Source organism: Tachysurus fulvidraco, chromosome 19, assembly GCF_022655615.1.
Source record: "Tachysurus fulvidraco isolate hzauxx_2018 chromosome 19, HZAU_PFXX_2.0, whole genome shotgun sequence".
Taxonomy (NCBI): Eukaryota; Metazoa; Chordata; class Actinopteri; order Siluriformes; family Bagridae; genus Tachysurus; species Tachysurus fulvidraco.
Window position 1 is genome coordinate 6,144,142 of NC_062536.1, and position 20,988 is coordinate 6,165,129.

Below are 20,988 nucleotides of genomic sequence, written 5' to 3' on the forward strand. Positions count from 1 at the left end.
GTTCTTAAATATTTTCTAACAGGATAACAGGAAATAGAAATTTAATGAAAGATTTACATCAAAGATTAAGTTTATCAAAATATCTTAAAATACAATGACCTTTTTTTTATAAAATTGAAAGCTTTTACACTAATGAGTGCTAAATAGTGTTGCAAAGTTGTAAATTTCCGGAAACTTTCCACAGGAACTTAATCTGGTGAATTTTGGAAATATTCCAAATTGGAAACTTTATGGGAATTTATGGAAATTTACGGGAATTTATAAGAATTTATGGGAATTATTTGGAAATATAGGGAAATGTATATAAACTATATCATATACAAACATAAGTAAACATGTTGTTTGGTCATAAGCATGCAAGGTTATACAGTACACATTTTAAAAATGACGTCTTGACTGATTTAATTGTAAGTAGAACTTTAATTGATTCTTTCACTGAGTAACACAAAAGCATAATAAACATTATTATGCTTGTAATAAACATAATAAACTTAATAATTGTAATAAACATATTTAAATATGATTGCTGTAATCTATTCTAATTAGTAAGGTAGTTATTAAGTTTAGGTACTGGGTACAATTAAGAATGTAGAATAAGGTAATGCAGAATAAGGCATTAATATGTGCTTGATAAGTACTAATAAATAGCCAATATTCTATTAATATTCATGCTAATACGAAACTAGTTAAATGACCCTAAAATAAAGTGTTACTGTGCATGTTATGGAAGAATGCAAGTACATGCAGGGGGTTTGGCCTCAATGGCTCTCCAGTAAGCTGTGTGCTGTGTGCAAGTGACCGAGGAACGCAGGGTACAAATTCAACTTAAATTGCATTAAATCTTGTTGTTTTAAACAAAATTAAGCTGCAATTTAAGCACATTTAAGTTCCTTGTTATAGGCAACTCTGCATTTTCTTAAAATTTCCAGTTTATTTCCATATATTCCCGTTAATTCCCATGGAAAGTTTGCAGCCTTGAAAATTCCCTGAATTTTGCAACCCTAGTGATAACACAGCCATGTAGAACTCATGAAACTTTTACCTAACACACACACACACACACACACACACACACACACACACACACACACACACACACACACACACACACACACACACACACACACACACACACACACAGCCCTGGAGAGAGTGAAACAAATGTGTTAACCTCTAAGGCACAATGCCCCCTATAGGTTAAATCTGTAATCTCCACTGAAATCTTAACTTACTTTGATTAAGTTTGTTAACTTTACTTAGTTTAATGTAGTTTAAATACTGTAATTACAACTTTTTTCCACACAACATGATTAAACTCAACTGGTTCATTTAGCTCCACTTTCTCTGTTATGGCTCAGTGAATGGCATTTATGAAAACATTATTTTTGGTCTGAAAATACGTAAATGGGACACATTCTAATGTAATTTTTCGAAAAAATTTTCGAAAAAAAGACAAAATTGTAACTGGTATTAATCTTCAGATTTATTTGAAGATTTTGAACCCTTTTTTGTCTTGTACCCATATACAACCATGTTGATATAGAGTCTTAACATGGATAGCATGGATGTTACTGTGCACTTATACAGGAGTTTTACTAACAATAACAAGACTTTATTATTATTATTATTATTATTATTATTATTATTATTATTATTATTATTATTATTATTATTATTAGATTAGATTTTATTGTCATTGTGCAAGGTACATGTACAGAGCCAATGAAATGCAGTTAGCATCTAACCAGAAGTGCATAGATGGCTTATTTACAAGTGGCAGGGTAATAAATAAGGGTATGGGGTTATACAGAAGGTGTAGTAATATGTACATATAACTGAATAAGGGTATATATAGTGTGTTTTTTTATACAAGTATGGTACAGTATGAAGTGGTATGACAGATATAGTTGTACAAAAGGAATGTCATTACGAATATATACATCTCTCTCTCTCTCTCTCTCTCTCTCTCTCTCTCTATATATATATATATATATATATATATATATATATATATATATATATATATATATATATATATATATATATATATATATATATATATATATATATATATATATATATATATACACACATACACACACACAATAAACAGAATAAATATGGATGGACATACAGAAGTGCAATGATGCATGATTGAGTGGTGCATGGATGCATGATTTTAAAGTGGTGCAAAATAGTGCGAAACACAGAAAAGTGACAGTTCAATGGTGATTGTTAACACCATATCGGCTGTTCAGTAATTATTATTATTATTATTAATAATAATAATAATAAGAAGAAGAAGAAGAAGAAGAAGAAGAAGAAGAATAATAAATACGTTCCAAGAAGGTTTTCGCACCACCAAGAAATATTTATTTGCTCATAAGGTCTAAATTATCCTCAGTAATTCTCAGCTTATTCCTGTTAAAAATTTATGTGTTACTTAAAGTAACAGCACACACATACACACACACACACACACACACACACACACACAGTTCTACCCAGAAACAGTTCTACCCAGTCGTCATCGAGTCTGTTCTGTACACATCAATACAGTAACTGTCTGGTTTGCTCAGCTACAAAATCAGACATCAGAAGACAACAAAGAACGATTCGGACTGCCGAAAGGATTATTGGCGTTCACCTGGCCACCTTTCAAGAACTGTATATATCCAGAGTAAGGAAAAAGGCTCAGAAAATCACTCTGGATCCCTCACATTCAAATCATCCACTTTTTGAACTTTTATCACCCGGCCGGTGCTACAGAGCCCCAAATACCAGCACAACGAGGCACAAGAACAGTTTTTCCCCCCAGGCAATCTACCTCATGAACAGTTAAATGTTCCCACCATTACACAAAAACAACATATAACTTTACATTTGTTACATTCTACATTCTAGTACGGCTCTGCTATACTATTCTATTCCATTCCACCATCTATAGCACAACTGTACATACAATTGAATCATTTTTCAATTTATTTTTTAATTTCTGTACATTATTTTTTTTTTTCGTATTATCATCTTGTTGTCTCTGTGTACTGGAAGCTTATGACTCTAATACAAATTCCTTGTATGCACTAGAATACTTGGAATACTAAAACTCTTTCTGATTCTTATTCTGATTCTGATCTGGGCCAACAGTTTCCTCACTTTTTAAAATAAAGTTTACTTATTACATTTTACGGTGCAGTTATTAGGGTGCTAATACTTCTAGGGTTGGATAGATAGATAGATAGATAGATAGATAGATAGATAGATAGATAGATAGATAGATAGATAGATAGATAGATAGATAGATAGATAGATACTCAAAGAGAACTTGTAGGACAAACAGAAGCTGAAACAGCAGAACAGAATGTTGGCTATTTATAAGGCAACATAATAAAAGTTCATTGTAAGAATTGTAAAGATGTCACATGGAAACTGACACCAGACTCATATTAATGATATATTTATATGCATATATGAAATAAAACTACTCAGAGATTCTTATTTAAAACATTTTCTAATATGTACTTTTTTTTCTTGTCCACTTGAACCATGTTTCTTGATGATGTTCTCATATCACGTTGGATACTATTTTAAAGCACATAGAGAAATGTGACATTTTCTAATATCACTAATCATTCAAAAACAATTCTACATTCAAGTTTTTTTTGTTAATTTGTGATTTTTTTCAATAAACGTTTCTTTTTAGGTTCTATGAAGTTGCCATGATTTTTGTCTTAAGTAGATGCCTAGTTCTTACAGAGGTTATGAAATACTATCTGTTTTATAATGTTAGGTACATAACCTTTCATAATAATAATCTCTCTCTCTCTCTCTTCTTTCAGCTGCTCCCAGTTCGGGTCGCCACAGCGGATCACGTGGTCCGCATATTACATTTTCAAGAAAGAAAGATAGTGTTTCATGATGTTTTTGATTTGAAAACTTTCCTTGTTTTTTATTTTTTATTTTGGATTTGTTTTTAAAGTTCCGACAGCGTTCCATTAGAACAAGATGACGTGATGTTCTATAAGTTCAGACTATCAGACCATCGATAGTTAGAGACAGAGCAAAACAGTGAACAGCGATTAGCAGCGATTTTACAACAATTAGCAGCAATTATCAACGTGTTTGATTCATTAGCAGCATTTTAGCTGCACTTTAGTAACGTTTAAACATTTTACAGTCATTTACAGTAGCAGATTTCACCAATGGCTGCACTGTATGTTGGAGATCTGCACCCTGAAGTGACAGAACTGATGATTTTTGAGAGATTCAGACCTGCAGGACCCATTAAATCTGTCCACATCTGCAGGGACAGGAAGAGCGGCTACTCACTCGGCTATGCCTATGTTAACTTCTGCTATCAATACGACGGTAATACAAACATTTCCCGAAGAAAATGTGAATGGTGCTTGCACGTGGCAAATCTCGGCACTCGGTTGCTAGGGTGTTTTGGGTGTTACTTTTGGAGGCAAGTGGACAGAAAGCTAGGGTGCCAAACAGGGGGCATTTATTTAGTCTTTAACTGCTTCATTACATCAATACACTCATGTCTGGTGCTTTAAACAGTACAAAAAGATATGAAAAGATAAAAAAAAAAGTATTTGTTTGTCTTAGAATAAACATGCTACAATGTATTTTTCGTACTAATCTTTACTAAGAGTGCCAATAATTCTGAAATTGACTGTGAAAATACCTCTTATAAATATATAGCTATTATATTGATTGTTTAAACTGAAATGAATGACTTATTTTGGTTCCCTCAGCTGAGCGAGCGCTGGAAATGTTCAACTTTGAACTTCTCCTGGAGAAACCCATGCGTGTGATGTGGTCTCGCTTTGAACGGACGCTGAACTGGACCAACGGGAGCAACATCATCATCAAGAACTTGGACAAGTCCATTCAGAGCGTTGACCTGTTTGACACCTTCTCAGTGTTTGGGAAGATCGTGTCGTGCAAGGTACAGGCTTTGATCTGTTCTGATCTAAATAGCTGAATATCTGTGTATCATGATTAACGTGTGTGTGTATATTAGCTCAGATTGTAAACTATGTGTTGACATGCTGTGTTTCTGCTGAAGGTTGTGGAATCAAAGGGATACGGCTATGTCCAGTTTGAGTCACAGGAGGCAGCTGCGTCGGCCATCAAGCGGCTCAACGGGATGCTGCTGAACGACCAATACGTGTAAGTCACGTGTAAATGACTGTTTTTACCATCCAAAGTTCAAATGTCAGGGTTTTTTATATTGTGCTTTAACTAATTACATTTGATATTAGTTTAACTCCTTGTTTATTGAAACAGAGGTTCTGTTTGGTCTAATGAGGGAATTTCAGTCAACATCTGGCTGTAATTCTGCTGGTGAAGACATAACATCGAAGTGCAGGGTTCAGATAAAGACTCTAACTGCAGTATCTCTGTTCTCTTACAGCACCATTGAGTATTTTAAGTACCGTGATGAGCGCAAACCTGAGGCTCGCCCTCAAGACCAGGCCAATAACCTCTTCATCAAAAACCTCGATTACACCATCGATGACGAGTGTTTGCGCACGGTGTTCGGAGAGTTTGGGACCATCATTAGTGCAAAGGTAACTTACATCTTATAATCTCTCCATTTTATTCCCAATAATCTGTAGCTTTTCACTGATTTGCTGCCTTTGACTGCTGACGATGTGAGGAATATTCTTCAGTAATGTCTTGACAAATCTTAGTATACAATCAAGTAGATCATGATCATGCTGTTATATCAGAAATCTGAAGTGACCTCAACTCTCTAAAGATTATCATGACCTAGATCCAGCCTAGTTAGATAAATGAAATGAACCCTTTTAATGAAATAATCATCATTGGAATACTTTTTTTGAATAAAACGTTTTAGTAAGTCAGCATTGTCCAAAATCTAACCCCAGATTACAGAATAATAATCAGTAGAAAAAGTAAAAGTTTATCATTACAAACTTTGATGTTGTCTTGACAAAGACAGACTGTTTAGTGTTGAACAAATTCATCTGAGGTTTTAAGTGACATAAATTCTCCCCAGAAAGCATGATGGCAATACTTGTACAGTTGGATAGATAGATAGATAGATAGATAGATAGATAGATAGATAGATAGATAGATAGATAGATAGATAGACAGACAGACAGACAGACTCGCCCCCAACACCAGGCCAATAACCTCTTCATCAAAAACCTCGATTACACCATCGATGACGAGTGTTTGCGCACGGTGTTCGGAGAGTTTGGGACCATCATTAGTGCAAAGGTAACTTACATCTTATAAACTCTCCATTTTATTCCCAATAATCCGTACCCACTTCCTCTTACTGACTCTAGAGAGTGAAAAACTGCCTCTCAGCTCATTGATCCTCATGATCCTACAGGTGATGACGGAGAATGGACTGTCCAAGGGATTCGGCTTTGTGAGCTTCACTTCATCGCAGGAAGCCATGACTGCCAAGAAAGCACTGAATGGCAGGATGTGGGGCAAGAAGCAGGTGTATGTGGGAGTGGCCCTGCGAAAAGAAGAACGCCAGGCACAGCTTAAAAATGAAAAGGCTCAGAAAATGTTGAACCTTCAGAACAATGTACCACACCCATCCATCATGACAGCTCCTTCTGAGGCCCCAGGCTTTGAGACAGCTTTCTTTGAGGACATTGTCCCAGGCTTTGAGACAGCTCGCTTTGAGGACATTGTCCCAGGCTTTGAGACAGCTCCCCTGGTAGACACCTTCCCAGGCTTTGAGACAGCTCCCCTGGTAGACACCTTCCCAGGCTTTGAGACAGCTCCTTCTGAGGACTCCGTCCCAGTCTTTGAGACAGTTACCCCTGAGGACATCTTCCCAGACTTTAAAACTGCTCCAGCTGTAGAAAGAGCTCCAGCTGAAGCTCCAGCTGCACTGTCAGACACTACTAAAGCCACAGCTGCAGTTGAGGAGTTGTCTACATCTGTGGCTAATGTGGATGCTGTGCAGCTGGAGGACCGCACAAAAGTGAGAACAAAACACACACACACACACACACACACACACACACACACACACACACACACACACACACACACACACACACACAATAATATTCTGCATGCTTATTATTATAATATAATGTAGTGTATTATAATAATAATAATAATAATAATTCATGTTCCCAGGATGCACCCACATCTACACCAAGTGGGAAACGCTTGACCATCTATATGCTGGAGTCTGCACCACCAGACGATCGGATACAGATGGCCTGTAGGTTTCGCATACACACTTACACACAAATGCACACATACCTCTTTCTCGTATACACTCCTGCTCAGCAGCTCAGCATTTTAATCCTTGTTTTACTGCCTTCAACTCCTTTTTGCTTTGGTTACTCAATATTAATACATAGAAAGAGTCTGAGCCCCACCCATTTTACATGATTTCTATTCTCTCTCACACACCTCACACACTTTCTCTCTGTCTTTCTCTCTGCAGATGACTACATGCTTCCTCTGGTCAAGAAAATCCACCCTTCTCTGGCCAGTAAGATCACATGGATGCTAATAGAGGGAGAGAACAACTTCGAAATCATAAATATGATTAGAGTTCCTGAGCTTCTGCGTGCCAGGGTGAGCACACACACACACACACACACACACACACATACGTAAATATCTTTGACATGATAAATCAGCTTTGACCGTTTAAAGACCAATCCCCACCCTTTTTTCCCTCGTTTTTCACTTGTGTGTGTGTGTGTGTGTGTGTGTGTGTGTGTGTGTGTGTGTGTGTGTGTGTGTGTGTGTGTGTGTTTTTGTAGGTACATGAAATGGACTCCCTACTGAAGGCACGAGAAGCTGGTCACAAGCCGGTGAGAATCTTTAATCATAATTGGACATGTGCTGATATTGATTCACAGGGTTACACAGGGATTTAAAAATAACTCAAAAGTCATTAGTGACTTCTGCATTTCTCTTTCAGGAAACCCTGAAGATGATGTACAGACACAAGACCAGCAGAAACAGGAAGAAGAAAAATAATAAGAATAAGAATAAGAGAAATATCTAATAAATAATAATTGTAAATATTCTCCCATTTGAATAAAAAATGAATAAATTAATTAAATTCAGTGTTTATTTATTTACGAGCCAAAGGGGTTCAAATCTCATAATTTAATTATCTAATAAGTTAGAATATTAGAAGGAAATAATAATAATAAAAAAAACAAAGCTAAAGAATTGTCATATTTTAGTAATATTCATATTTTCCTGAAGACAACAACAAACAAATGGCCTGCAGTGATAAGAAGATAAGAAGTTAGATAAAGAATGAAGGTTCAGCTGTTGCAGGGATTTTAGTGTTAACTTCTCTTCATCCAATAAAATCTCACTGGCAGCTTTTCACTGATTTGCTGCCTTTGACTGCTGTCGATGTGAGGAATATTCTTCAGTAATGTCTTGACAAATCTTAGTATACAATCAAGTAGATCATGCTGTTATATCAGAAATCTGAAGTGATCTCAACTCTCTAAAGATTATCATGACCTAGATCCAGCCTAGTTAGATAAATGAAATGAACCCTTTTAATGAAATAATCATCATTGGAATACTTTTTTTGCATAACACGTCTTAGTAAGTCAGCATTGTCCAAAATCTAACCCCAGATTACAGAATAATAATCAGTAGAAAAAGAAAAAGTTTATCATTACAAACTTTGATGTTGTCTTGACAAAGACAGACTGTTTAGTGTTGAACAAATTCATCTGAGGTTTTAAGTGACATAAATTCTCCCCAGAAAGCATGATGGCAATACTTTGGAGTTTCTCATGTGGGTTTTCAGATGAACTGAAGGCAATAAGGTTGTGACATTTTGCAGAAGTGTAATGAGCAGCTCACTGCAGTCCAGATCAAGCAGTTTGCTCTGAGTAGAGGTCATGGCTGAACTGGTACTTGTTTCTGTCTAGGAGAATATTCATTTGAATTATTATCATTCATTCATTCATTCATTCATTTTCTACCGCTTATCCGAACTTCTCGGGTCACGGGGAGCCTGTGCCTATCTCAGGCGTCATCGGGCATCAAGGCAGGATACACCCTGGACGGAGTGCCAACGCATCACAGGGCACACACACACACTCTCATCCACTCACACACACACACACACACACACACACACACACACACACTACGGACAATTTTCCAGAGATGCCAATCAACCTACCATGCATGTCTTTGGACCGGGGAGGAAACCGGAGAACCCGGAGGAAACCCCCGAGGCACGGGGAGAACATGCAAACTCCACACACACAAGGTGGAGGCGGGAGTCGAACCTCCAACCCTGGAGGTGTGAGGTGAACATGCTAACCACTAAGCCACCGTGCTCCCCAGGAGATTATTATTATTATTATTATTATTATTATTATTATTATTATTATTATTATTATTATTATTATCATCACACAAGCTAAATAAATGACTTTACCTCTCGTTGTTGGATGGAAGCAGGTACAGTTTGCACAGGTGAAGGCTGTTACATTGTTACATCCTTCACAGTATTTAATCCGACATAACCTCAGTTTACTTTTAATTAACTCCGTTCCAATTTCCTGCTCAATCACCACATGTATCTATTTCCCTTTCTATCTCGCTTCAGTTTAGTAGAGCTAAAGGTGCGTTTGTCCATCATGGACACATGAACACTGATTACCAAACGCTTCTGATTCCATATCCCCTAAATGTCCTGCTGAGTCTCTTCATGTAGTTCAGGCTGCTGAGCTGCGGTGGAGATTAAGCTGAGAAAATGTTAATTTTTTTCCATATTTAACTATCGCATGGACCTTGAACTTATATGGATTATAACACTGTAATCATTTAAACCTAGAAAACACTTTCAATATTTACATCCTTTAACAACCTCTTGACTAGAGTCACAAAATTGGCCGGATCTCTGTCCTGTAATGAATCCTTAAAGGTAATGTGGCGGTTTGTCAATACTGAGAACATTGTAATGATATCATAGTTTTTATTGTCATTAATAAAGTCACCTGATCACTTTATGTGGTAAACGTAGTGCATGAGAACACTTTCAGTCCAAATCCGAGCCCGTACTCCAGCATCTTTATTGCAGATTTTTCTCTTTATTGCATTTACGTTCCATCACTTCATCCTTCACTCTGTTCTTTTATCTGTTGTGATGTGTTGTAACCTTTCTATTTTGTACCTTGTTCCTTAAAAACAGCTTTTTATCATTCTGATGTAACGTGACCCCGGGTTGGAGAAATTAAACTATACCAGGTTACGGACAGTATGTAACCCGATTCCCTAGAAGGGAACGAGACGCTGCGTCATGGCTGACACTATGGGAACGCTTCTTAGAGGAAGTTGTGTCTGAAGATCTGTGTGAAATCACAGAGATTTATTAGCTCAGGTAGGTGTTCACCAATGAGCTCTTTTTTCCTTTTCCCTCGAAAGTGAATTACTTTTTCTTCATCACAAAAACTCACAGAAGTGGATGCAAGCGTTTCAATAATAAATTGATAAAATAGAAAAAAAAATTCAGCAAATTCAGATGAAAAAAAAAGCAGAGGTCAAGAAGTCCACAAATAGTACAGCTCAGGTAAGGGCAAAAACACAGGTAATAAGAGGCTTGGTATTATCAGGAACAAAAGAATATAATAAATTGGAGAAATGATTCATAAAGTAATGAGTGATGAAGAGTCATTATGTGAAAGTGTTTGGCAGATGAACTCTGGTGTTGTGAGTGATTGTGAGCAGTGTGTGTATGTGTGTGTGTGTGTGCTGCCCAAGTGGCCATGTTTGAAGGCTGTGGTGTTTGCTGGGAATTGGCGTTCATGGCTGATGTGTCCTCCTTCCTCTTCTTCTTCTTAACATTTCCACATGGACGGCTGTATCAAGCAAATCTAAATTATTATTTCATTCTGAAACATTAATATAAAAATATTAAAATGTGGCTGTTTGATGTTTTTTGGTTTCTTCCACCTGGTCCAAACCAGTTAAAACTACTGATTATGTTACTGCCTTGTTGATGTAATATACAAGGAGAGAGGGAGTATACTGTGTGTTATACCCAGAGAGACAGCTTATCTCTGTGCCTCTGTTACAAGGTTGGGATTTGATTTTGTGTGTGTGTGTGTGTGCACTATTTAAAGCTGCCAGGAAAAAATCCTCTGAGAATTTTATTTGTTCATTCCCTATAATTGTCTATGAGCGGTGTCTATTTGTGTGTGAGGACGCAATTCCGTTCCGATTCAACGGATGTTATTGAATGAAACGTTCTTGCAATGTGACCATACACACATAAAGAAACCAAACAAATGTCATGGATGCAGAGACAAGAATTCACGAATTTTTATTTAAGTGTCAAACAACTTGTCTGGCTTAACAGAGAGCTTGATAAGAGGCTGTTCATGTCTTTTTACACTGCATTTGAAAGACATAACTTACATTAGGACGAATTACATAGCCTTTAAATCAATGTTTGTTTACGATGAAACAAAAACGACTTCAATCAAATATTAATTTAACGATTTATTAATCGACAAACACGGGCGAAGCTATAAAACCTCCATGATAGAGCATGCAATTAAATGAAATCACTGCAGCCTACACTTTTGTTTCTCCTCCCTTCGAGCGTCTAAGATTTTCTTCTGCTGCGATGCTTGTTGAGGGCTTGTGCTTTTTGATGGGATTTGTATACTGGAGAAAGCAGAAGGCTGCCTTTCATTAAAGGAAACTGAAGAACTTGACAAGGAGCCATCAGAGCAATACTGCTTATTAGATGAAGAGGAACCGGGTGTGTTGAAGGTTAAGATTTTGCTTTCTTTTGCTGAATGATTGTGGGCAGAAGAAGAAGCGTTAGTGCTTAGATTTCTAGCTCTAGAACTTGTCGTAGTGGATAAAAGTGGATGGGAAAAATTGGCCGTAACTCCAGTGCGAGCTGCAGGTGAATCGTGCTGTTTGGTGACCAAGTCTGACCTCATATTATAGTGTATACTTTTATCTGTTGCGCTAAGCTTAACTGAGCTCAACAGATGATCGTTTGAATGCGAAGAAACTGGAAACGTCTTCAGCGTAATCGAGTTTTCGGCTGAACTAGTGATGTATTCCTTCTGAGGTGATCGTGTGCTAAGCTCACTTGCTGTCTGGTTCACATCAAAGATGTCAGAGAACATGTCAAGCGACTGCTTTTGTGCTGAACTAGTTTTACTGGAGGTTTCGCTCTCCATCTTTGAATAAGCATGAAAGTTCTTGGGCTTGTCTGAAGAACAGAAGATTGGATACAAACTGTCTGTGCCTGACTTATCTAAATCTGGGTATATGAGAGTTGCAGAATTTTGTGGATCTTGCCGTGATCTCTGAGATGTTCTTTCAGTTTCTAAGTTAAAAGTCTCTTGTCCATAAGCATCAGTCCCAGACAGAACACTGGAATCTGTCAGGCTAGGTCTAGCAGCAATAAGCGAATGATCTGAACTGAAGAAATCTTTGTTAGTATCAGATGCACGCAAGCCCGATTCTGACTCTTTTAGCAACCTGCTGAGGGAAGTTAAACGCTGTGTTGGCTTTGATTGAATTGACAGCTCACGTTCCGGAGCTGTGAGGATTACATCTAGGGTGTCTATCGGAATCATCCCATCATCATTCTTTACTGTTGAATCCAGGGCACTGGGGATACCTGCAGCGGCTAACATCTCTCCTGTGCTAGCTGAACCTGAGCTGATGCTTCTTGCATTGTGAGATGAGCTTTCTATCTTTAGGCTTTCTATCAGAATCATCTCATCATCCCTCTGAGAATCTGAAGACACATCTTTAACTGGATTTGGTGGTGAATCCAGGGCACTGGGCATGCCCACAGCGGCTAACATCTCTCCTGTGCTAGCTGAATCAGAGGTGGTGATGTGCGCCTTATCGGATGAGCTCGTGCTAGTTCCACTTTCTGCTGTTTTGCTCATATCAAAAACAGAATCGAAAATAACATCGATAGCTTTAGGGAAGCTGGATTTCTCATACGTAATCAGGAATTCTGGGTAAACCTGAGAGCGTTCAAACACTACATAAATGGTGGGGTTGCGTACGTCATTTACACAGCTGTCATAAAGATTTCCTGCTGCATCCTTAGCTGGAGGCCTGCGGTAATGCCACACGCCTTTAGTGTACTGTCCAACTAGCACTCTGCATGCAAACATGCATCTTTCTCCGTAGTGGTCCGTGTAATCGTTGGAATAGTTCGCATCCTTGGCAAAGTAACTTCCTGAAACAGATCAAATGAACAAAATTATAAATGTGATCACATTTGTGTAATTTCCCTTTACCTGGCATTTGGTTTCATGTGAAAAGACAAAGTAACCTGGCATTAAACTTCTTAAATAATCTGCACTACTTCTAGTTCCAATTTAATTTAATTTGGATCATGCTTTTAATAATAAACATCGTTATAAAGCATCTTAACATACTGTACATTACGATGCTTAACATACGTTACGATGTACGTGATAAGTTAAAGTTGTTGAGGAAAACCTCCCTGTATTGATATGAGGAAGAAACCTTTGACTAATGATCACTACTATTACTATATGATCAAATATATGTTCTAGATACAACATGAAGCCTATCTTGTTAAAGTTTGGTAGCCGGGATGTGGTAGTTTAGTGGTTAAAGTGTTGGACTAATGATTTGAAGGTTGTGAGTTTGAATCCCAGGTCCACCAAGCTACAACAGCTGGTCCCCTGAGCAAGGCCCTTTACCCTCAATTGCTACTGTTCATTGATGAAGTCTTGAGTGTAAACCCAAAGCTCCAAAAGCAACTACATGGTTCCTACAGTAAGCGTCCCCATCCACAGTAACCTCAGGTATGTCCAGGCTGTTCATGTGTCTCCTGCTGAGCAGCAGCGAGCAAATTCCAAGTGATGAGACTCCAAAGCAGGTAGAACATTAGGATGGATCATGGTTTCTTCGGTGGTGGCTGACTGACATGGTCATCCACACACAGCGTAATTTTAAAAATAATAGTGTAATTTTTTTTTACCATATAAAATGTAATAAAATGAGCAGCTAGCTAGCAACAGTTTGCTTTGTGCTGTGATCTAGTTTCATGTCACTCCAGTCTAACTTTAAACTAAATGTTTTTATAGGTCATTTACTACACATTGACATAGGCCTATACATACTGTGGGTTATTAAGGCTTAATTTTACTAAACACTCTTGGTAAATGGGGTAAACACACTTACTTTCTCATTTCAGATGTGTGTGTTCTTCTAAGGAATAATGATTTGTTATACACCGATTCAGACACTGACAGGCAGACCGATTGCTTTAACCATTCGTTATAATGAATCGGCTCAAAGGAGTCGCGAATCGGCTCATTAGGTCGCGAATCGGACTTTAGCGGACGTGTTGTGTGGGAATCCTGGCTGTTAGGACATCGCGAAAGCTGTGCTCGTTCTCTCCATCACTCCGTCATTAGCCTGCTTCACTCACAAAACCCAATTACAGATCAAATAAGGCTTTGGAGGGACAAAAAATTTTCAAATGTAGGAAAAACCCTGTTGTAGCATTTTTTTTCTCCCAGATACTGTTTGTCTTTTTACATGAAGTCACATGACAGGTAAAATAAGCTTAAAAAAAAATCCAAAAAATCCTTAAAAGTGTTCAATCTTTGAAAGCCTCACCGAACCAAGAACAGAATAGCATCTTTTTCCAAGAACCTTTAGTAAAACTCAACATTATGTTACGTCCCTAACTAACAGTCAGGTCACAGGTTTGTTATGGCATCATACTGTATGTCTCACCTTGTCCGTACACTGTCGCGTTGACACCAGACACCCTCATGTCAAAGTTCTGGCGACATATAGCATCGACGTTGTTGGTTTTGGTGCCGTGGAATAACAGCCGCTCTCCCTCACCGTATTTCTTGTCGCTGTTTGCTTTTTTCATTCTCTCTCTTTTCCTGGGAGCGACAGGGATGAAGTCGGACACAATTTAAACACTTTCGGTGATTTCTTGTGGTATCATTTAAGCTGTGCCTCACACGGCTTACGGCTTAAATAGCGTCAGCAGATGCAGTGATAATGAACCATGAGATATGTGCAAAATTATTTTCTTTATAAATGATGTCACATTGCTTCAGAAAGGAAGTATCATTGTTATAGTGCTCTGTTCTTACAGTACATGACCTGCTACACAGCCTTTGCCTTTTATACTCATACACTTTTCCGATATTATTTACAGTAATTGTCATTTTATAAAACACGTTGAACTGCTTTTTGTATGAAAGTTGCCACATGAATAGATCACATTGGACCGTATAAAGAGATACAGTATTAGTCGGAGGAAACATTTGGTACAGGTTATTTCAGCGGTACTTATGTTGCTATCTGAACAGCCTGAATTTTTACTCACGTCTGAAAATCCTCCCATAATTCCTTGTTCTGTACTCGTTCGACAGTGAGGATGTTAAAGTCTTTCATAGTCTTGTTGAAATGTTCTTGGACCCTGACAAAGTCCTTGTGAGACGAGTCAAGCAAGACTCGCTGTAATTTAACGGAGGGAAGGGAATTAGATCAAATACAGGCTTGAAAATAACAGAACGGATGAAAACTTTTACTGGGTATGAGATCGTACCTGATATCCAGATTCACATACTGCAGTTTTATCCCAGAAGCCTGGGACACCTGTATAAGAGTTTGGACCTCTTCTGCTTAATAAAAGGAATAAAAAGAAACATCGACTCATAGAGGAATTTGAAAGTTTTCTTAATATAAACTTAATATATACGCGTGATATACAGTACGTGATGTATTTCCTTGCCTGGTTCTGGCGATCCGGGCATCGAAGACAGAAACGAACCACGGCCGCCGCCGAACCGGTCTCTCTGTGTTACTCATTTCATTCCTCTGCGTCATGGCTTTACAATATACAGCACATTATACGTTATATCCCCACACACACACACACACACACACACACTGTACAGAAACTTTAATCACATATTTTAATGATTCGAATGAAATGAACATACTTCTGAAATTCAGCTCGTAACACTGTTTACCAGCAGTGAACTTAACCAGGTCATGGCTGTTGTCCTCCAAGAAGTGGAGGTAGTTTTTCTCCACCTCCTCACAGGTGATGGAGGACAGCCTATGCATCTCCTTCTGAAATTTCAATGACAAAAAACAAAAACAAAAAACAAAACAGGACAGAAGGTTGTGTATGTTATATATCACCTAAGAAAACAATATAATTGAGTCAGAGGGTTTTTTTGTGATCGTTGCAGCCATAAATGCTTGATGTTTGTGGCTTCTTTAGAAGCAAAGACGCATCTGTAATGACTTTCTATGAGAGCTGTACTCATGTTCACATATGCGAATGAAAGAGAAGTGGTTGATGACGTGAGGCGGCGCGTCTCAGACCAGATCCGATCATGATCTGCTGTAATTTTGAACAATTACGCAACCACAAAATTGTACGATCCTGGAGGAGCGCTAAATGAAGCTTTTATTTTCTATTTGAATCCAATTTCCTTTGTCTTCTACAGAAAAAGAAGAAGAAGAAGAAGAAGCTGTTCACTCACTATTGATCCATACTTGATCCATTTATGATACTCGTTCTCCCAGTACCAGATCCACTTGGTGGTATGGGTGAAGCTGGGATCAATCACCGAAGACACTGTAGAGAGACGCCGGACCCTGTGTTCTCCCTGCTCCATTGTGTCAAAACACACAGGCTCAAGGCCAACACTACCAGGAAAGGCAGGAAAACGAAGAGTGAGATTTACGTATATATCCTCAAAACAGACACAAAGTAAAACACAAACACATGATTTTAATGTGTCGGCAGGCAGCGGTTTATGGTACGTGAAAGAAATAGTGAGCCTAAGGACATCCTTAAAAATATTCTTGTTTGCCGTAACCCGACGGACCCCGTCAATTTAGGACCGACTCGAATTTTTTATTATTTTTTATTTTTTTTTTTTGCTTTAAGTTCGACCGACTTGCCGGTTGTAAATTTGCGTTAAGACCGACCATTTTTTAACTCTTCAAACAACTAATACAAAAGCAATAAAATAACGCTAATTATATTTTAGTAAGTACTGTAAATAAATAAATTGCCTAGATCTACATACAAACGAAGGCTACGTTCTTCCTTTTAAATAAAAACCCGTGATGTCATCTATGTTTACACTGTTGGTTACCAGATGCCACACTACAGCCTGTGCGTTCGCTTCGTCTCATTCTCTCATACACCGTCAGAGTCGACGGTTCGCGCTCGGTAATGATGGCTGCGGCTGCAGTAAACAAAATGTTCACGGTCACCGTTTAAAGTCATACGGGTTCGGGCACCATAATATATCTAAAAAATGTGTTAAAACAGCTCGACATCGCTTTCAGAGTTCTGGAAAAACTGTCCAGCATAAAAATGATGGATCGCAACGATGCGCCCGAAGGCACGGGTTGAAGACCCAGTCAGTGACGTCACGATAGGCTGATTTGTTTAAAGTCAAACCTACAGTACGTAATCACCATCAGAAAAAAATGTACTTTTTTTTTTTACATTGAAACTTGAAGAAAAATAAATTAGACCTACCTGCCGACCCCTTTTTTTTTTTTTTTTACTGTTACTGCAAAATATTTTTAAGGGTGGCCTTATGCATTTCGTTTGTTATTCACTAGACGTCAAAATGAAACTGATACTTAAAGCCAATTTAAAGCAGCACTGCTTACACACCTGTGGATCTTGGCTGGATCGCAGTAGTCTCTTTCTATCACTTCGTTGTCAGGTAAGTCGATCCAAACCTCATCCACCTCCACCTCCCATTTATAGGGCAGGCCAAAATGGACACGCCAGCATTTTTCTGCTATAAAGACATAACCGTGTGCCAGTTTGTGAATAGAGAGAGAAGACAGAGCAAAGAGGAAGAAAGCTACTGAGCTGTGAGTGCATGAGATCGTGTGTGTGTGTGTTTTTAGTTAAATGTTGAAAATTTGAAGAAGAAAAAGAAGAAGAAAAAAAAAAAGAAAACTCTTTGGTTGAGTTTGACCTCGTCTGCCTCCCGTGTCCTCATTTTCCTCCCTCACCTACTCATGGACATTAGATAAATAAACTACTTAATGCTGGAGGTTCAATGACACAGTGACAAGGAACTTTGTTCAAAACAGTGTGCACATGTTAGTAATATGAATAAGCCACTTTATTTATCCCCACTCCTCATTAGACTGTAGAGATTTTTCCACTTTCCTGGTTTGAGGACAACAGCATCATAAGTAATAGATGCTGGATGTACCTGTAGCCCACTCATGAGGACATCAGCATCATAAGTGATAGATGCTGGATGTACCTGTAGCCCACTCATGACAAAGCAAGGCATGATCATTTCCAAGAAATTTAGTTCACAACAGTGTTGTGTTTGGGCGTCATTTGTGTGTTTCTCCTCCGACCCCAACGTCATCCACCAGTCACCCCAATCCCCAACCTGTCAAACTCTCTGTGCTTCTATGTCCGATCTGGTCTTCATTTTCATTTACGACATTTGGCGTACACCCTTATCATTCACACAAGCAACTGAGGGTTAAGAGTGCCTTGCTCAGGGGCCCAGTGTTGAGTGGCAGCTCGCAGACCTGGGATTCATACTCACAACCTTCTAATCGTTAGTCCAACAGTTAAAGGTGCGGTGCACGATGTTTGAAAGCCAATGTTGACGGTTGAAATCACCAAAACAAACATGCCCCTAACTCAAATGGGTGTCACCCCTGTTTTGATAGCTCCGCCCCACACATACATACGCAACCCAGGCAACTATTATGGCGCAACCTGCTGGGGCAGCTGGCCGAGGGGATATTTTTTATCAATAAAAGAACTCAATGAGTAATACTGTGGTAATACAAATGTGTTTTTGTAGTAGTGTGTTGGATCGTGAAAGGATTAGCTCCATTTCACGCGGAAGACGATGTTCAGCACCTAGAACCTGAGGCAGAGGTAACGGCAGGTATCCGCCATGTCAATCTGTCAATCGCTTTCTGCTAATGTCAGACATGCGCACTCTCTCCGCCGCATATTGACAGGACACGCCCCTTTCTGCTCATTGGCTACACGTTTTGTTTTGTTATTCGGCCCGTCTCATTTTTCTGAAGCATTTTTCAAACATCCCACAGGTCTACAATTAGGGTTGGGAACCAAGTTCTGTTTTTTAACAGGAACCGGAACCGATGCGATGACGGGCAAAGGCGCTGGGAGCGGCCACTTTAAATAGCCACGTCTTACCTCATAAATATTAATTGTTTACGCTGTTTACAGTCACGCAACCAAATTAACGCAGCTTACCACAGAAATCAGTGACTAGCGCTGCTGTGCTGAGGTATGCTTTGTGTTAAACATGTCTAAAAAAAGTCTGAAGTGTAGATTCATTTCCAAAGCTACAACAATGAAGCAAATCTACCCCCTCTGAGAGGGTTTTCTCCACAGCTGGAGATACAATAAGCCAGGAAAGGTCTCGTCTCCTCCCAGAGAAAACAGACATGCTCATTTTTCTTCTGAAAAATTGCTGTTTTGCTAGGTTGTAATTCTGGATGTTAAATTTGATGTTGGATTTAGGCCATCCTTAAAAATATTTTGGTTTGCAGTAACAGTAAAAAAAAAAAAGGGTCGGTAGGTAGGTCTATATTTTTGGTGATGGTGATTACGTAGGTATGACTTTAAACAAATTAGCATATCGTGACGTCACTGACTGGGTCTTAACGCAAATTTACAACCGGCAAGTCGGTCGGACTTAAAGCAAAAAAAAAAAAAAGAATAATTTGAGTCGGTCCTAAATTGACAGGGTCGGTCGGGTTATGGCAAACAAGAATATTTTTAAGGATGGCTTTATTTAAATTTAAATGAATTGATATGCTCTGTTTAAAATATTTAAAGAGTGATCAATAAACACAAATGGAAAATTGTTTAAATATTGTGCATTATTTTTCACATTTCTTTAATTATGGAATTGGAATCAGAACCGGGAATTGTAAGGCAGAACTGGAACTGGAACCGGAAAATTTCTTTTGATACCCAACCCTATCTACAATCTACTTCACACCATGATCAATAAACCCATGAAGAATATACAAGTTAAATTTGGAAGACGACAGAAATGACATGCCTATGTGTGCCACATGGACTAAAGTCTTAAAGGTTAACTTTCTGTCTTAACTGAACATACAGATGCTGTAAAGATGGATGGATGCCATTTTTTTTTTTTTGTTAAAATGAACCAGGAATGAGAATCAAACCAATACAATGCACACAGTATATATAACATTTTAAATAAGAAGTCAGTACTGGAAAGAATTCTGTCTTAAATTAGACAGAAGGAGAACCTAAAATGGGAATAATCCCTGATTACACATCAGATTAATAATAATAATAAAAAATAAGAAGAAAATGTACCTCCGTATTTGCAGCATCCTCTGATAAATGACCGGCAAATCTCGTTCACTGCTACAAATGAACAGAGAGAGAGCAAGAGAGAGAGAGATTTTTTTATACAATTTGTGATCAACAGTTCAATGTGGTTATAATGCAACTGTATATGAAAGCAAGGCATGAACAGTCAGAACAGCATGTTAGTGTTTACCTCTGCTACTCTGTAAGGACTCGGGCACTTTGGCCCTGTTGCTGGGTTGCTGGGATTTAGGGTTCTCTCTGCTTCTGGCACCGTATTTATCCCGAGCATATCTGTGGTCCTTTAGTGTTAGAATATTCTGATAAATCTGCAGAAGAGATCCTATCAGGTGACTGGCTACTCCTCTGGCTCGCAGCGTTTCAGACGGATGAGGTTCGTGGAAATCATGGCATCGTTTGCACTCGTTGCCGTCACACAGTCCTCGAATGTACCTCTCGCATACATGGAGACGTGCACAGGCCTCCTTATCAGGACAGTTCCCAAAGTCACCACTGCCTTTGTTGTACGAGACACAGACCTGCAGTCAGAAAGGAAAAGTGTAGTCTGTGTTCAGTTAATCCTGGATGAATCT

At 38.5% G+C, this 20,988-nt stretch overlaps 2 protein-coding genes across 4 annotated transcripts in view; one reads left to right on the forward strand and one right to left on the reverse strand.

Moving 5' to 3' along the window:
- Positions 1 to 3,811: 3,811 nt before the first annotated feature.
- On the forward strand, positions 3,812 to 8,084 carry LOC113647267 (polyadenylate-binding protein 1-like). Its single transcript, XM_047803712.1, has 10 exons — positions 3,812 to 4,368; positions 4,761 to 4,954; positions 5,075 to 5,178; positions 5,423 to 5,594; positions 6,124 to 6,255; positions 6,374 to 6,982; positions 7,144 to 7,231; positions 7,460 to 7,593; positions 7,785 to 7,835; positions 7,946 to 8,084. Exons 1-10 carry the CDS (start codon positions 4,203 to 4,205, stop codon positions 8,030 to 8,032), a joined length of 1,737 nt encoding a protein of 578 aa, XP_047659668.1. The 5' UTR covers positions 3,812 to 4,202; the 3' UTR covers positions 8,033 to 8,084.
- A 3,223-nt stretch (positions 8,085 to 11,307) lies between these two features.
- LOC113647284 (protein mono-ADP-ribosyltransferase PARP12-like) overlaps positions 11,308 to 20,988 on the reverse strand; it is an 11,377-nt gene continuing 1,696 nt past the window's right edge. The window contains exons 3-12 of one of the 3 annotated variants that reach the window (XM_047804056.1): positions 20,589 to 20,934; positions 20,402 to 20,452; positions 17,705 to 17,831; positions 16,551 to 16,716; positions 15,999 to 16,131; positions 15,788 to 15,884; positions 15,602 to 15,677; positions 15,380 to 15,510; positions 14,770 to 14,927; positions 11,308 to 13,231 (exon numbers count right to left, since the gene is read on the reverse strand). In XM_047804056.1, the coding sequence (XP_047660012.1) occupies positions 11,577 to 13,231; positions 14,770 to 14,927; positions 15,380 to 15,510; positions 15,602 to 15,677; positions 15,788 to 15,884; positions 15,999 to 16,131; positions 16,551 to 16,716; positions 17,705 to 17,831; positions 20,402 to 20,452; positions 20,589 to 20,934 (2,940 nt within the window). In that variant the 3' untranslated portion in view covers positions 11,308 to 11,576. Of the gene's footprint in view, positions 13,232 to 14,769; positions 14,928 to 15,379; positions 15,511 to 15,601; positions 15,678 to 15,787; positions 15,885 to 15,998; positions 16,132 to 16,550; positions 16,717 to 17,704; positions 17,835 to 20,401; positions 20,453 to 20,588; positions 20,935 to 20,988 lie in introns of all 3 variants that reach the window. The other 2 variants (XM_047804055.1, XM_027153954.2) reach the window with 2 other exon arrangements.

Excerpts from the sequence above, each read along its gene's own strand:
- LOC113647267 (XM_047803712.1), top strand. The coding sequence starts at position 4,203 with ATGGCTGCACTGTATGTTGGAGATCTGCACCCTGAAGTGACAGAACTG. Across the intron at positions 4,369-4,760 it reads CTTCTGCTATCAATACGACG|CTGAGCGAGCGCTGGAAATG; the intron begins GTAATACAAACA and ends TGGTTCCCTCAG. Across the intron at positions 6,983-7,143 it reads AGCTGGAGGACCGCACAAAA|GATGCACCCACATCTACACC; the intron begins GTGAGAACAAAA and ends TCATGTTCCCAG.